Consider the following 17121-nt stretch of genomic DNA (forward strand, 5'->3'; position numbering starts at 1 on the left):
TTTATAATAGAAGATCTCTAGACTCTAAGCCAAGATTTGTACATTATAGCAATTGCTTTTTAGACAAAAATGGCATAACAACATTATTTGTTATCATCCATTTTCATTCCATGTCTATAAAAAGAAATAGCTACAGTAGTTGGGTTCATATGTACAGTATAAAGTTACTATAAGAATTATAAAGGTTATGTGTGAAATATCTGAAGATTTAAAAGATTATTTACAGTGATAAATGTTTGACCTATCACCTTTGAACCTGTCTGTGGCAACCTCAGTGCAATAGATTCCTCTTTACAACTATTACTTTGGCATACAAAGGTTGCCCTATTGTTTGTAGAACAGAACATTGGTAGTAAAGTCAGTTATTGTAATTGTAAAGATTCTGTGCTCAAATTTGCACGCCTACATAACATAGTATTGGTTATTATTATCGTATCATGGAAAACTTCTCTCTATTACATTCCCGACAACTTTTTCCTTAGGGCAACCCTGTGCAATTAGTTAGGCGCTATATGTTGATTTGGTAGTATTCCTAGGTTTTCTGAATAATAATTTTGTTTCCAATTTTATATAATAAATATTTATATTGAAAGCTTAATTTTCTTTTCCCACCCAAAATTTTTTAAGTACTATTTATATTTCACTGTAATTAATGAATCAATCAATCGTTTGATTTATATAGCGCCATTCCAACAGTCATTGCTCATGTGCATTTTTGTTTTTCTTTTTTACAGTGTGATATATGGGCAGTCGGTATAACAGCTATTGAACTAGCGGAGCTTCAACCTCCAATGTTTGATCTCCATCCAATGAGGTATGAATGTGACATTTGTTCTTTGACATCTTCGTTTATAAATCATTTTCTAACAGGATACATAGTTATAAATGTTCTTTTATTTGCTCAAATCTTTTAATCATATCCTGATTCTGAGAAACCAAAATTTAATCAATTTAATTTAATTTGAATTTGTTATAAAATTGTTCATCATGATAAATTACAAGGTTTATTCTATCTAATTTGTTTTTCTACTATAAAGCAGATATCTAAAATTAACTACCAATGACGTAAAGATGTATTGTCCCCAAAACATTGTGACAACATAAAACTTATACAAACCATATTTGTTTTGATAAATCTTTTTTTTTTTAGGGGGAATTTATCACTTATTGGTTTTTCTACCTTTTTTACATTTACTGCTAATCAGCATCATCACATTTTGTTTTTGTTTACAGAGCATTATTTCTCATGTCTAAAAGTAACTTTGTACCACCAAAGTTAAAAGATTCCACAAAATGGTCTAGAGAATTCAGAGGTTTTATTAAATGTGCACTTGTAAAGAACCCTAAAAGGCGGCCAACAGCAGATGTTCTATTGAAGGTACTGTATGAATAGATAATGTTTAGTTAACAAAATGTTAATAGTAGTACACCTGTAGCCAGCAGGGTTGAAATTAAATGATGGTGGTCCCCTTATTCAAAATTGCTAGATTATTTTTAGAAAATTCCATTTCCCTCCTTTATAAACCCCTTTTCTCACAGAACTATGTTCTGGGAATATACATAAAATATTACAATGCCTTATGGTTTCTGTAATGATGGTCACACCGGCAAAAGTTCCTGTAACGTTCCAGGCATTTATACCGGCATTTTGCCAGCACACCTGTGAGAAAAGTGCAGTATTTTATTGCAAATATAGTAAATATATTTGCTCTATTGATATCGATATTGATAATATGTTTACAAAAGAAAACAAGGTTGTTGTTCTTTATCCAATTCTGTTGCAGAACCTTTCATATTTTCAGTAATTTCTAAATGCGACGTGCTGTTTAAATGTAACCAGAGTGGAATTATGGGTTTACAATATGATTTTGTTTTGTTTTTGTAGAATCCATTTTTCACAGGATCAAGCGACTCACTAAATAGGGAACTTGCCAAGAAATTATTGGAGAAAGTAAGGAATTCGAATCCATCATATGCACCTGATGTAGACGAGGAAGAACTACAGGTAAGCCACAGAGACAACACACAGACAAAGTTGGTGATGCATAACTAGTAGTACATAAAGGGGGCTTCGGGGTTTAAAAGTTATATTTGTTATAAAATTTAAACCATTGCAACAACATTGATATTATTATTATAGTTTTAGACAGCAGTGAGAGTGTATTGAAAAGTTAATTGAGTGTGAGCACTTTGCTGTTAAGATGACGCTAATTATAATGTGACTGTAAGCTTGCGATATGAAAGCATTGCTTCATGGATACCTACACTAACTAAGTTTATAAGAAAGTTTATAATGCTATTCTCATTTACAAATTTTTACAAAAGAATTTCAATGGCCGATAAGTGTCTTAAATATACAAAAATAATGATTACAATTTTCTTTCTTTAGTCGGTACCACAACGAGTATCTTCAAAACACAGTGAACGGCGCGATCGGCCAGTGTCTGAAATTAACTGTAAGTAACCAGGTGTGCCCATATTAGGCTCACCCAAGCATTACATTCTCTTTCTTAAAAAATAATTTGTTTCCAAATGGTATTTTTTTTTGCCAAATTAAAACAACTGACACTTTTTGTTACCAATTGCCTGATAATTGTACATTGAAACAAACTAAAATCATATAGTTACTGCAGTAAGAAAATATAGTTACTGCAGTAATAGTTACTGCAGTAACTGCAATAGAATAATGTTGACATAATCACTTACATGGATGACTGACTGGCCACATCCCCAATGTATTTTAAACATGATCTCTCAATCAGTGGTATTCTAGGATGACTGCTTGATACTGCCCACATCCCCTGTATCTTTTAAACATATTTGTTATTACATGTTTCATAGTGGACAAAGTTAGGCAGGCTCTGCCTATGCAGGACATTCCACAGGAGTCGGATGAGAGGAACGACAGTAAGGGAGAGAATGGATCCTCTACGGAATATAAACCTTCACCGGAAGTTAACAACAGGGAGAATAGGAAGTAAGTTATCCAAGCTGTATCATCAACATTACTACTTTTATTTATGCTAAAATGGCACATTTTAATTGAAGTTAGTAGCACTGAATTTAGATTTATTATTATTAAATGCCAGAAAGTAGTTTTTGTTAGTCATTTCACTTTTTAAATATTTTTGACAAATAATTTAGTTTTATTTTTGCTGAATATGAAATATGGTTATTAATGTCAATTTCAGTTTTAAATTGATCTATAATGCAATATTATAATGAATAAAGTAATTTAATTGCATGTATATTTAGCATAATATAACAAAATACACATTTACTAATATTATATTATCACAATCTGGCTATACACAAAGGGGTACATGCATGCATTTTATACAATTATATAAATATTTCATTTTTCCCCTCTTAAAATTGGTGTTGGTGATAGCATACCTTTCATCCATTTTCATTGTTTCTACCTACTGTACCTTCCCCCCCCCCCCCCCCCCCCTTAACGGCTAGTTGTCCAACCCCTAACTCAACATGGCAGGCTCTTTATTTCAGGTCAAGGAATTTATATTCACGAAAATCATCTAAATCATCCAAATCATCTAAATCATCTTCATACAGGTGTGTTTGTGGGTCTAACTCACCATTGTCAGACAGCTGTTGTTTACTAATAATACCGTAAAACCTTCAACAGTTTTGAGTGTTTTGCTTTTTACAATTTTTTCCCATTCTGTAATTATTTTTTTTGGATTTATTTCTAATGTTTGAGATAGTTAAATGAGACATACATATGTCTCATTTAACATACTAATACATCTCCTGCGTTGAGACACCCTTATTTGTGAAACAAGCCATCAGGACGGACAATCCGTATTCAGAGGACACCCCAGTCCTATTAAGTGGACACCAAATGGTTTTCAATAAATAGGAACTCTGTCAAAATTCTTTTTATTTTTACTCCCGTTTTCTGTCAAGGTTTTACGGTATAAATGCACTGTATTCTAGTTCTGCTTGCTTGCTTAATATTTTGTGGCATTTTGAACGTTTAAATACTGTAGCAAAGAAGTATCGCAAGATGTCTGTGTTTCATGTGTTGCCTGTATTTAACACCAACATCCTTTAGCTTTGACAGTCTGCAATCATGATGTCATCAACAGGTGTTTAAAGACCTATGGCTTAGCTCTTACATTTTTACTTCAATGGTTAATCTATTTTCCGATAGAAATCATTTAATAGTTAGCATTTTAGCAAATTACTGTTAATGCAAGTTTTTTTTATTTCTTTAGCATAAACGGATTTTTAAAAACTGAAATGAAAACATAAAACTGTAAAAAAAAACAAATTAAACAATATTGTAGTATAGTATACTATTAATATATTAATAGAGTAAAGTTGCCAAAAGGTTAAGTAGAGCAAAGCAAGCCATAGTCTTAATTTCGACATAAGTTCACCTTATTGCGGAAACCACAACCCTATGTTTTTAAAAGGGAGTCATATTAAGAAAATTATTCGCTGAAAAACAAAAAAGTTGAGACACATAGCATTATGAGAATAATGGGTACAAATTTGTGAGTTGTTCTAGGATGAGATTCTCTAATCCATGACATATGACCTAGTCTGGAAATTGAGTCTTGAGAATGTGCCAATTATGTTCACATATTCTCATGTACTAGGTATTCAATGTAATTATAATCAGAGGCAAAACATCTGACTACAAGAAACCCCTCCTTGAAGACACCTATTCAAAGGACACCCTTTATTTAGAGGGACACCTTAGTGAAATGAACAGGGAAAATATATGTTTTAACTATATGGCCAATCCCTATTCATGGAGCACTCTAAAGCTCTGTCTACACTATCAAACTAGCCCAAATATGGTAGTATTAATGCCCAAATATGGTAGTATTAATGCCCAAATATGGTAGTGATATAACATCATCGTGTCCATACATGGGCACATCACATCACATAAAGTTTGATAATGTAGACAGTGGTTAACTAAGGAGATACAGTACTTCGTTGGGTCCTAGAGGTGTCCCCTTATAGAGTTCTAATGTACTTGGCTACCTTACCCTACAGTGTACTTCATAGTACTAGTACAGTAGCAACAAATATAATGAGTAGCATTGGCAAATATTTTATTGTAGTTTAAAATATTGTAATTTTTTACCAACTTTTTACATTCCATGCCAGTGGGATGCATCTTCATAGGAAATTATATTTATATTAAATTTAAAAAAGAGTGCTGTTGCCACTTGCGTAGTATATTAAACCTCATCATAAAATGTATTAGTTTTAATCAGGACAGAGTCCTAATTACATTAGACATCAGGTCAAGGTCAATGCACTTGAAAAAAATATTAGCTTGTTTTTAATTTATCAATGAATTGAATTGATTGTAGTGTCTTCAATATGTGTGTGTATGTGATGTGTACATGTGTGAAAGAGGTAAGATAGAGGTCCCCATTTACTGAGAACACTGTGTGTAAGCAGGCCACACAAACCAAAGGGCTAAAACACCAGAATTTGACTAGGCACTAGGCCATTCAGACCCCTTTCACACTGAATTACCGTAATAATACGAGTAATGGATGTGTAAGGAGCCTATGATAATATTAATAGGAATAATACACTTTGCACAGTGTAAATACAGTAATATAATTTGATTTTGTATAGTCATTCAGTTGACCCTTGCTTGACCTCTTGTTATTGAGTGCACAGCAAAATATTGATAATAACCGGCAGTTAGTTTGTTGATGATGAGTGAGTTGAGTGTAGGCACCAAGGTGTTAGGAAATGCCAACAAATGCTCCCACGACTACCGAAGTATCTAGACCATATCAACCGCTGACGTCTGACCGCATAGCTTCAGTGTTACGCTTCATAGCACATCGCCTACAAACGATGTCAATGTAATTTTATTATAGACTATTATTGTCTTGTCGTGGAACAGTGTGAGAGCATTTTATTTAGACTTATGTGCGACAAAGCATAAAGTTAGGACTTGTTTGTGAGATGCTTTTTTCACCATGGACCTATTAATTTATAGGTCCATGCTTTCACTGTCCTGAAATTATTCTGAGTAATACAAAGTACTGTATAGTTACAAAGTACTGTAAAGTTAACGACAACACTTTTCTTTAGTAATAGATAGTAGGCGATTGTTTCCCAGTTAGACTTTTCCAATAAAGAGACACTTCATTGAATTGTTTTAATAGCCAGTTTACCATTTAGGATGATAACTGAATTTAAATGTAGTATATTTGTACTGTACATAGAGTATATTTGTACTGTACCTACAGTTGTACTGTACATACAGTATATTTACTGTATATACTGTATATTTGTACTGTACATGCAGTATATTTGTACTGTACATACAGTATGCGCATGAAAGGGAATATTGCAATTTAATATTGGTATTTTTTAATTTACGGGTATTTTCTGAAAGCAAATTGTAGGAATTATGGGCAAATATAGTTTTTCATCAGTAAGGCAGTTTAAATTTGAAGTTTGAGTAGAAATCCTGACCTCCTGACCTCGATATTGTACGGCGGCACAGTAGCTTTCGCATCTGTGTGTTTCTACGCCAACATCTTTGCTTTCTGATTGATTTGAAATTGAACTATCGCTTGACAGGAAGTGCTTAATCTATGTGGCTAATATGTTTATTAACTAAACGCTCTTGAAACTGGCTGAGCTAGAGGAGTAGGGGCTACGCTAATGCACATAAACACAACAACACTCCCACTGATAGCATGTCTTGAGGACACCAGCTAGCCTATTTATTAATTTGATTTTCTAGTTAAAAACAGATTTTTTTTGCTTATTGTAAATATATTCAGCTGTATGAATTCTCATTAAATTTAGGCAGAACAAGATTAGACTTTTTGTTTTGATCTAAATTGTTTTGGACTTTAAATGTTAGCATATGGAATATATTTAATTCATATTATGGAATTTGACTTTGATTGGATGATATTGCTCAATTCTTCTGTCACATTGCAGCAATTATTTGCCCAGTAATATCTTCTCTTATACCACATGTCTGTTCACCTAATTTGACATTCAAAGATTGGTATTTTTACTATAGCTAGCTTCACAGTGTATAATGTTAATAAAAGTCTTGTCATGGCCGGGTACCAGAGAACAATGTTAGCATTGGTGACCATTACGTTTTCATGATGCCCCACTTCAGCTGTTGAGTCAAAAAGTCCACTAATATTATGTTCTCCTAGTTGGTCATAAAAACAAAATGTCACTAAATAAAATAACATTGGAATTAAAGAAACAAAAAAAAAAGATTGCTTTTTTTAAACCAGATTTGTCCAATTTTCAATTCCAATTTCGTTTTACAAAAATGTATTCTGAAACATAGATCTACTAAAAAATTAGGACATTTAAGAAAGAGAAATTATGGAGTGAGTGCAGAATCTGTTTGTGCTTTAGCTTATTCTCACTCCTGGTTATTTTTTATTGGTTACCGAATAAATATTATTAAAACAATAAAGCTATGTAAAACATACAGGCATTCACATCGATATGTTGTAACAACAATACGTTGATTCTTAAATTTTCATCATATTGTTTATTATACTAGAACATCTTATTTCAGTACTAGGATACTATTATATTATTTAAATGGAAATGCTTCATATAATATATTTCTGTCACAACACCTAACTTGACATTTCATCACCTACATACCTACCTCCCTTCCCATCTAGCTGCATGTAAAGTACACCCTACAGTGTTGCTGCTAAAATAGGCATTAATGCAAGAGTTGAATTAAGTTTTAATCTACTTTTTTCTTTCTTTCTATTTCTGAAAGAAGTCTGCTTGAGTGTGTAGAAGAAGAGTTAAGTAAACGGTACGGTTAACACATCATTTGCATTCTAATAATAAGGTTACTTTACTCACTATCTGCTGTCCTGGGATTCACTTTATTACTAACCAATAGGAACTTTTAATTGCTCTTTGCCGCACAAAAAATCATGAAGAAATTGGAGCGAGAAATGAGATTAATAGAGGCACGGCCAACCGACATGAACTAATTATTAGGCCGTTTTCGACGGAACCCATAAACCTTTTACTATCTATTTTATGACAGTTTGGAAACAAGTCTCCTGTAGAGGCCAGTCCATTAACATTTTATCCTGACATGCTCCCATAATTGCATGTAAAATACACAATACCTTATAATTTTATAAATTAGCGTAAAACCTGAAGCATAATACGCATAAATTAAGTAATGGCAAATTATTTTTAGGTCTATGTTTTTTATTATTGATTCTTTTAATTTGGGATTCTTAACCAAGAGTTAAGAAAGAAAGTTGAAAGAATTACATAAAAAGTTAAATTCTTTAGCTAGACTATTACAACATTTGTTAATAACTTCATCGGTTTGTTTAGTCAACTAACATAGTTTGTGTTGCTGCTCTTAATGTTTTCTGTAGCTAATAGATATAGTTAATAAATAACTGTATTTTCTATGTTCTAACATAGTATGCACTGTTACTACTGTATGTAGATCTACAAACCTAGCATCTAGTATTTTAATATATGTTATTTATACTATAGTATAATAATTTTATAATTTTGGTAGCTACTACAGTATACAGTATCATCTTGTAAAAACATTTCTAATTATTTATTATTCCTGATAAAATCATATTACTGGTGATATTTGTTATATATCTCAATATATGCATGCTCACTCTATCTCTAGGGGACACACAAGTTCAAAACTTACTGAACTTGAAGAGAAAACGAAAGAAACGAGCAAAGAACCATCTATAGAGTGAGTATAATTGTGCCGTGTGTTCATTGTGTTCATTATAGTAGTACCGTACTTCATTTAGGTGTGTTCAATATGCGTTGTTTCTAATGTGTGCTCTATATTTAATAGAAATAAATAGTAAGTTTATGTTTTGTAGTACATTGTGCCATTCGTAATACCTGCCGTTTTTATTTCCATCTTGTGTGTGCTGAATTTTTTTCTCATAAAGGCATGAGAACTCTGAAACTGCTTTAAGCTATTCATTATGATGAAGTGAAAAATAGACGGAATTAGAAATTGTCACAGAAAGTGTTCAGCAGATGAAAAATTAATACGATAAACTGACACTTTCGATTGACATAAATGTCGCCTAGTGACAGACTATTGGTGATGGTTATAGTACTGGATTGTAATGTTACAATATTCAAATATTATGGCCATACATAGAATAGTATTATTTAGGTTGTTGCTTGTTAGAGGGAGTTGGTCTGTGCCTATTTTAGATGTTGGCACTTAAGCAGAGAGAGATACTTATTATATGAATATTTATATTCATATGAACAAAACAAGGGCCAATTTATGTTTTTAAACTATGGCCAACCTATATTCAGATGGAAATACATATTAAGGGGAGACCTTACTCACAGTTTATTCATTTTGTGTGAGCATTAAATTATTTTGTATTGTGACGTGTACTATACTAATCCTTCATGTGTGTTCTGTGTTGTTTATCAATATTATATATTTTAATGTAATCAAGTCATACAGTGTTTGATAAATGCAGGGGCGGATCAAGGATTTTGAAATAATGGGTGGAGGAGGCACTAAGAATTTGAGCCACAGGCTTTTCACACAGAGAATTTGATGATGTTCTGTTTTTTCAATCAATGTGTACTAAAGTCAGTATTTTATTTTTAAAAAAAGGTAAAAAAGATCATGTCTCTTAATTATTTTTTTCAGGGAGGGTGTGGGGGGTTACTAAAGCTGTTGAGCTCCCGCCTAAAATATGTGCATTCTCCTTTTTATTTGACCCTTTCTCAAAAGTAGTGTTGCCATGTGTTTTGCAATGTTTAGTTGCTAATGTTTACGTAAACTATTAGTTACACATACTTAGGTACGCATCGCAGCAAGGAAGCTTACTAATTAATTTTGTCATTAAATCTTAATTAATAAAGACAACTACTCCACCCATTTGTTGTTGACCTTTTTACGAAGGTCAACTTTTTATTTTTGTACTTCTGATGGTGAAACAGAATATTTGCTGATGAAATAAGAAATTTGGAGGTTTATTGTGTGGATAAAACTAAAGATTGATTAAGCTCTGTCAAACTTTATGTGACAAAAAAAAGTGATGTGCCCATATATGGATATATGGACATGATGATGTCATATCACTACCATATTTGGGCACATCACACTTTTTTGATAAACTAGTTTGATAGTGTAGACAGTCAAAAATTATTCTACTGCAGTTTTTGCAGTAACTTTGTTTACCCTTTGACCTGAAAGTTGTTTTGGGTAATCATACACACTGTTTATTGCAAACTTAAAAAAACAAAATAAAATAATCAGTTATTGCAGTGAAAGGTTACTGCAGTAACTCCAGTAAAATAATTTTGTCATTAATGTCCATAAAGTAGTATAATTATTTATTTATTTTGACTGGATTGCATTTTCAGTAACCTAGTACTGCTTTCCAAAATGGTTCAGTTACAAGTTTAAAAGTAAAGAAAAATTATAACATATATACAGAAGAATAAAAGCATGCCTAGGGTAGTGCAATGCTGTAAAACATGGTTTTATTTGAATACTACGCGTTGAGGTAAAGCAAGTACGTCAGCGTACCTCCTGCATTGATTACTATCACCTTATTTACAAATACTTACTTTCTGTTTAGACTACTTTCCTCTGGAAGGATACACTTCCTTGTCATCTTGAATGTCGAGATGCAACTCGGTGAAAAATTCAATTAGTACATGCTTGCCGGCTTTTTAATTGGCCGGTACACAGAGAGAAACCGACTAGCACACGAACGACAAACTCAAATGTATCTGATAATTAAACTATTCCACTTTCTATTTTGCGCTGTGTAAATTGCTAAAAAAATATAAAAAAGTTATTAAAGACGTATGATAGCTATGTAATAAATTCCAGAAAAAACGTCCCGTGTGAATACGCTGTTAATTGCGTGTATAAACAGTGCATTTCTAAGAATAACATTGATTAGCGCCGAATCCTCATGTGAACACAGTTTAAATTTGGTACTTGTAAAATGTTGTGTGTTAGCAGTGATAAGCGTTGAGTGTCCCATGTGAACACACATGTAATCAGTTATGTAATAATCATCTGTATAGAATGAGTGTGCTTTGATCCACTGTGAATTCATGTTAAATTGTGTGTAAACATGCCCTTCCTTTTGTATTTGTACATTTAACATTTTGTTTTATATGTATAGAAACTTTATATTGGTCACTGAATTAAATTTGATTCATTTTTAAAGTTTCTCTTTGTAAAACACTTGGTTTTCGTTATTACTAGGCCTTCCACAGTTGACTATACGACAAGGTAAATAATGCTAACACAGTACATGCAGTAGAATCCCTGCTTTGGACAACCCTTTTAAGGGGACAGTTTCCTGGGGCATGTGTTAACATCAAGACCTAACCCAATTCAGGGGAAACCCCTTTGTGGCGTCCCAAAGTGTACTATTATCAGCTATAGGGGTTCTACTGTATTTTATTCATACTGTTTTGTTTGGTGTAATAAATAGCAAATTTATAAGGGGAAAAAATTCAAATAAAATTGTTGGATTTTTTCAGTATCAAATCTTACAGTAACTTTGATCCTTTTGCTGTCATGCAGAAAACACAAATTTAAACTAAGTTTGCAATAGATTGACTTTAAATTAAAAACACAATGGACCAAAAAACTGTTAAATTGTAACATCTTTTGATCATTCATTATTGACATTTTGTCTTTCAATCATCTTTTGTAATTTCTACAATTACAAGATTAGCTTGCATGTTAACTGTTAATGCTATTGTATTTTTAGGAATAATGAGAATGAGACGACCTGTCTGATGCATGTGAATCTCTATTGATAAATTTGTTTTATATTTAATTTATGTGTCCAATTATTGTTTGAACTTACTGCTTGCTGAATGAATGTTTGTATTGTTACTGTTCTGTATTACAATACATTAATATCATAATTATGGTTTAATATCAATGGTAATATGTAATATGTTTGCATGTTGTTGTCTTACTGTTTATTCTATGTTTACTATCATTGTATACCACAGACATTGTTAATGTTAATGCCTTTTTTCATAAAACAACTATTACAAAACATGAAAAAAAAGATGTTCTTTGTGGGTTACTAATACTGACCCATGGTTTTTACGATGCGCTGAGCGACCATGAAAGTGTTTGGTCAAAAAGTTATTCTGCCCATACTTAAATTTGGTATGCAAATAGTGGATGAATGATTTAAAATATTTGATATTGGATGTATTTTTCTTTTCTTTACAGAGAAACCTTGCCAAAATGTGGAGAAAATCCACCACCCCTTCCACCAAAGGTACGACAATTCTACTCTATTTTATAACATTTTATGTGGTCATCTCCCTGGTTTATGTTGCAGTAGTGGTTATTTTGCAAAAATTAATCAATTTATTCTGTCCCAAGTTTTCAAATATCAATGTTAATTTAAGTTGACCCAAACGTTTTATGTAGGACTATACTACTATATTTTAATACTCTGCTATATGTTTTCAATCAATTATTATCGGTGTGGGTTGTACTTTATTACTAGATAATACTAATTTTAAACGTATCCCTAGTAAATAGGGCATTTAAAGTGTATGTGTCACGAATAAGTTTACACAGGCCTATCATACATCATTATGTAATTATGCTTAAACTTAAAAAATAATTATATCAGTATCTTTACCAAGTACTGCTTAAGCTTGGTCCTTGTGTTGCATCTCTAGTGGCTACCAATCATTATAATATATAATGTATCTTATGCATATTATATTATAGTATATTTGCTATTAATATTTCATTAAAACCCTCAATTAAAGCATTGCCATTTTGTTAATATAATATGAATATTGTGTTTTTGTTTTCATTTGAGAAATAATTTTAGTTTGAAGTTGAATATGATAATTTTTTTTTTTTTTTTTTTAAAGTTGTCTAGTAGATCATCGGCACCACCACATCAAAATGGTAATTCGCAACTTAGTAGGCCTTCCTCATCCGCCTCAGGTACATCAAGTGAATCCTCTGCACGCGTTATCTACCATACACGATCAAACGGTCTGGCACCAAAGAGTAATGGAGAAAGCATTGACGACGAAGAAGCAACGGATATCCCTAAAGTTCCTCCAAGGAAAGCTATTAATAGATTTCACACTAGAGAACCGTATGCAGACAGTAAAGGCTTACCGAAGACACCGAAAGTTACGGTATGTTATGTCCGCTGTAGAGTAGAATATATCTATAAGTATTCTTACATTTTTGCAGACCGATTTTATACCAGATAAATACATCAGTTGTTATGTTATCTGAATGTAAATGTATAACTTTTATGGGTCCTTAGTTTTATTGAAAAATTTGTTTGTTACGATCATTCATCTTCAATTAAGGAAATTAAAAACTGTCATTTGATTTATAATAAAACTATTATTTTTTGGTTTTCAGATGGGAGCCTGTTTTTCAAAAATATTCAATGAATGTCCGTTGAATATACACTGCTCAGCAAGTTGGGTACATCCAGAGAAAAAAGGTAAGGATTGTGTTGTGCTTGTGTGGCCTTGGACAACATTTTTTTTATAATCTTTGATATAAATTTTCTTTACTTATAAGATACCTTTAAACACTCCTGTTAATATTCTAAACCAGCATGTTTACATTTCTGGTGACATTGCATTACATAAACTAAAGGCCCTGATTTCATGATAGTGACGGTGACATTGTCAATTAAAATCTCAAATACAATTGTACTTTCTAGATCAATATGTACTATTTGGTGCAGATGAAGGTATATATGCCTTCAACTTAACAGAAATCCATGAAGGTGTCATGGACCAAGTAAGTTTACATTTTTAGTAAAGGCTTGGTGTAACAAGTTTCCTTCAAATCTCAAATTGGTCCATTAAGGCCGCTACACACTAAGACGATAAAGATCGACGATAAAAATATAAACATACATTTTTCTTCAAACCCAAGATCTCATGATCAGTAGTCCAACGCCTAACACACTGCGCCGCATGCCCTTATATGGCGCTGCTACACGACAAAAATTGAACTGGATCAATTAAAGTCTTTACAAATACTTGGGTGCATAGTGTTGTAGAATGGAATCAATTAAAGTCTTTTCAAATACTTGGGTGCATAGTGTTGTAGAATAGAAGCAGCAGATCTTTCTTGCATAGCAAGTTGCGCTATCTTTGGTAAAACTGAAATTAAATATTTCCTTAAAGCCAGTAAATGCTTCATTCACTCCATTTAACATGAGGTGATATTTTCTTGTTAGATATTTCCAAGGAAGACAACATGGATTTATGTCGTCAACAACATGATGATGTCTCTCTCAGGTTTGTTGTAGTCATTTTTTATCTTCAAATTATGGACCACTTATGTAATTATGTATGCTATCAAAAAATCATATTCCTAAACCGCCTAGTATCGCATTAATTTTTTTCTGACTTGCTGATGACACCCATGTTCCGGACCAACTAAACCTAAATCGATTGTCCCAACGGTAGCCTGTATCTGGATTTGCTACTGTGAATTCTCTCTTTTAAGCATCTAAATTTATACCAAACAAAGTCGATTTTTCCAAAGATGGTTAATACTGTTATTTGCTCGTTTCATAGTAGTATGAATGAATTATATAAATTTTTAAATATATTTTTCTCTTCTTTTTTTTCAAATAGGGAAAGCACAATATATATATTCACATAATCTACTAGGTATGATAGATAAAAACCCACATCGATTCCACATGCCTGGCAATTTGGGTGATAAACTGCAAAAAATTCCAGACAAATTGATTCCAAGGAAGTACTCATTGAGTCACAAAGTATCTGATACCAAAGGCTGTACCCATTGCTGTGCTGGTAAGGAAACTTGTTGACTGAATTTTATGATTAACATTAACATAACATTAAAAATGTTTTCTACAACCTTTGTTATTTTCACAAGTTTTATTACTATCTTATGACATTTTCCAATTTGCAACAATCCTAAATAATTTGGTGATTATATAAATACATAATCAATATTCGTTTGCTGAGTGATTGTTACATCATTTTATCTCTCTTTTAGTGAGGAATCCTTACAATGGTCATCGTTATCTAGGTGGCGCTATTCCTAATGGTATTGTTCTACTTCAATGGTACGAACCTATGAACAAATTCTTACAGGTTAAGGTAAGTGATTTTCAGTTTTATTAAAGTGTGTTACCTGATATGCATTTTGTCACCTTATGCAAGATGCTTTAATCTGTTTCTAAATCACTGTGCTATGTAAAATCACAACCTAATGCATCATTTATATAGCATAGGGTCATGTCATGTCATGCTGCCAGTTCAGGTGGCTTTGTGTGAATTAGTTCAGTGGCATAGCTCCATACTCCTCTTCACTAGGTTCTTTAAAGTGCACACAAGTATTTTTGTACACTGGACCTACAGTTTATAGTACTTAAAGAAGCTGTTATAACTTGACTCTGGACTCTATCCACCATTCACAGTTAAGGAATAAATAATAGAATGATATGAGTGATAGACTGGTTGCTCACAAGATGTTCAAACTACTACAGCAAGGAGTCTAAGTAGCTAGTTCTCCTCAAAACAGAACAGTCTCAAATAATTGATAATTAATATTTGTTTCATTATTTTTTAGATATTTGACTGCATGTTGCCACCAGATTTGAAAATATTTGAGATGTTGATTAAACCTGAATCAGAGTATCCTATAGTTTGCATTGGAGTTGCCAGAGGGTGAGCATTTATACAATATATTTATAGGCATAGAGAAACTCTAGATTGGTTATAGAAAATGAATTAAATTTGAAAGATGAGGAAATATGCGAGAATGAGAATATATATACAAGATGAGGGCGAAAATGAATTAAATTTGAAAGATGAGGAAATATGCGAGAATGAGAATATATATACAAGATGAGGGCGAAAATGAATTAAATTTGAAAGATGAGGAAATATGCGAGAATGAGAATATATATACAAGATGAGGGCGAAAATGAATTAAATTTGAAAGATGAGGAAATATGCGAGAATGAGAATATATATACAAGATGAGGGCGTATCAGTGCGATGTCTGTTGCGTGTGCGTACAATTAAGAACTACTGCTGTTCCGCTGTACCACAATGATGGTGTTAAAGATTAAAATGATGTTATATTTATGTAATAAATAATGACATCTTGTTTTTGTAGAGCTGATCGAAGACACCTTTCGTTTGACATAATCAACTTAAACTCAGCCTCAAGTTGGTTTGTTGAGCACCCTCCTCAGGATAACCTTCTAGATGTTGTAACAGTCTCACAACTGGAGAAAGATACTGTCTTAGTTTGTTCAGATAGTAAGTTACTTAAATACTTTTCTATTTACACCTTGTGAAATATTCAAATTATGACTACATTTCAGTTTAATTGTACGCAAATAATGAATGTTTAGTATGAGTTAATTGGTGAGAATATTTCATGAGTTGAAAGATTGACTTCTTTATTTCAACAAGTTGATTTCCGACCGTGATCAGTCAACAACATTTACAGAAAGCTAATCACATTAGAGCCATTCATTATTACCATTAAATATCAGTTTTCCATAAGGTAGGGTTAATTCCAAATGACATGTGATGCGTAATTAACCAATCAAATTGCAAGAATATAATCAGGCGATGGTAATCTAACATACCATGGAGAGAGACCTTAATCTACCATCCCGAAATGAAAGTTCACTAATTTAATAAGTATAACAAAGTAATATAATACTGTGGGCACCTTCTGTATTTAAACTTTTTAGAAAATTATGTTCATCTACCTATTTCATTTCATCTTGCAGGGATTGTTCAAGTAGTGAATCTGAACGGCAGGCCAAAATCCAGCAAGAAATTATCAGCTGAATTGCATTTTGACTTTCCAGTTGAGGCGCTAGTTGTGTTGCAGGACAGTGTGTTAGCATTCCACAAGAACGGCATGCAGGGAAGGAGCTTTAAAACAAATGAAGTACGTCATTTATTTAATGCTTTTAACAAAGAAATATAATAGAGTAGAACCTCTATTAGGGAACACTTTTGGGACTCAACAAAAGGTGTCCCTTAAATCAGTGTTGGCCATAGTGTTATAAAACATATTTAATGAAT

General features: G+C 32.4%; 1 protein-coding gene across 4 annotated transcripts in view; it reads left to right on the plus strand.

Annotated features, from left to right (window-relative positions):
• The window catches only part of LOC144852759 (mitogen-activated protein kinase kinase kinase kinase 5-like), a 43220-nt gene that overhangs the window by 22132 nt on the left and 3967 nt on the right, over positions 1 to 17121 (plus strand). The window contains exons 7-23 of one of the 4 annotated variants that reach the window (XM_078710721.1): positions 735 to 814; positions 1234 to 1378; positions 1886 to 2005; positions 2390 to 2456; positions 2842 to 2977; positions 3508 to 3573; positions 8681 to 8752; positions 12263 to 12311; positions 12925 to 13200; positions 13436 to 13520; positions 13746 to 13825; positions 14271 to 14331; positions 14674 to 14856; positions 15065 to 15168; positions 15641 to 15738; positions 16193 to 16338; positions 16821 to 16984. In XM_078710721.1, the coding sequence (XP_078566847.1) occupies positions 735 to 814; positions 1234 to 1378; positions 1886 to 2005; positions 2390 to 2456; positions 2842 to 2977; positions 3508 to 3573; positions 8681 to 8752; positions 12263 to 12311; positions 12925 to 13200; positions 13436 to 13520; positions 13746 to 13825; positions 14271 to 14331; positions 14674 to 14856; positions 15065 to 15168; positions 15641 to 15738; positions 16193 to 16338; positions 16821 to 16984 (1932 nt within the window). Of the gene's footprint in view, positions 1 to 734; positions 815 to 1233; positions 1379 to 1885; positions 2006 to 2389; positions 2457 to 2841; positions 2978 to 3507; positions 3574 to 7783; positions 7823 to 8680; positions 8753 to 12262; positions 12312 to 12924; positions 13201 to 13435; positions 13521 to 13745; positions 13826 to 14270; positions 14332 to 14673; positions 14857 to 15064; positions 15169 to 15640; positions 15739 to 16192; positions 16339 to 16820; positions 16985 to 17121 lie in introns of all 4 variants that reach the window. The other 3 variants (XM_078710722.1, XM_078710723.1, XM_078710725.1) reach the window with 3 other exon arrangements.

The sequence above is a fragment of the Antedon bifida genome, chromosome 9, assembly GCF_963402885.1.
Source record: "Antedon bifida chromosome 9, ecAntBifi1.1, whole genome shotgun sequence".
NCBI lineage: Eukaryota > Metazoa > Echinodermata > Crinoidea > Comatulida > Antedonidae > Antedon > Antedon bifida.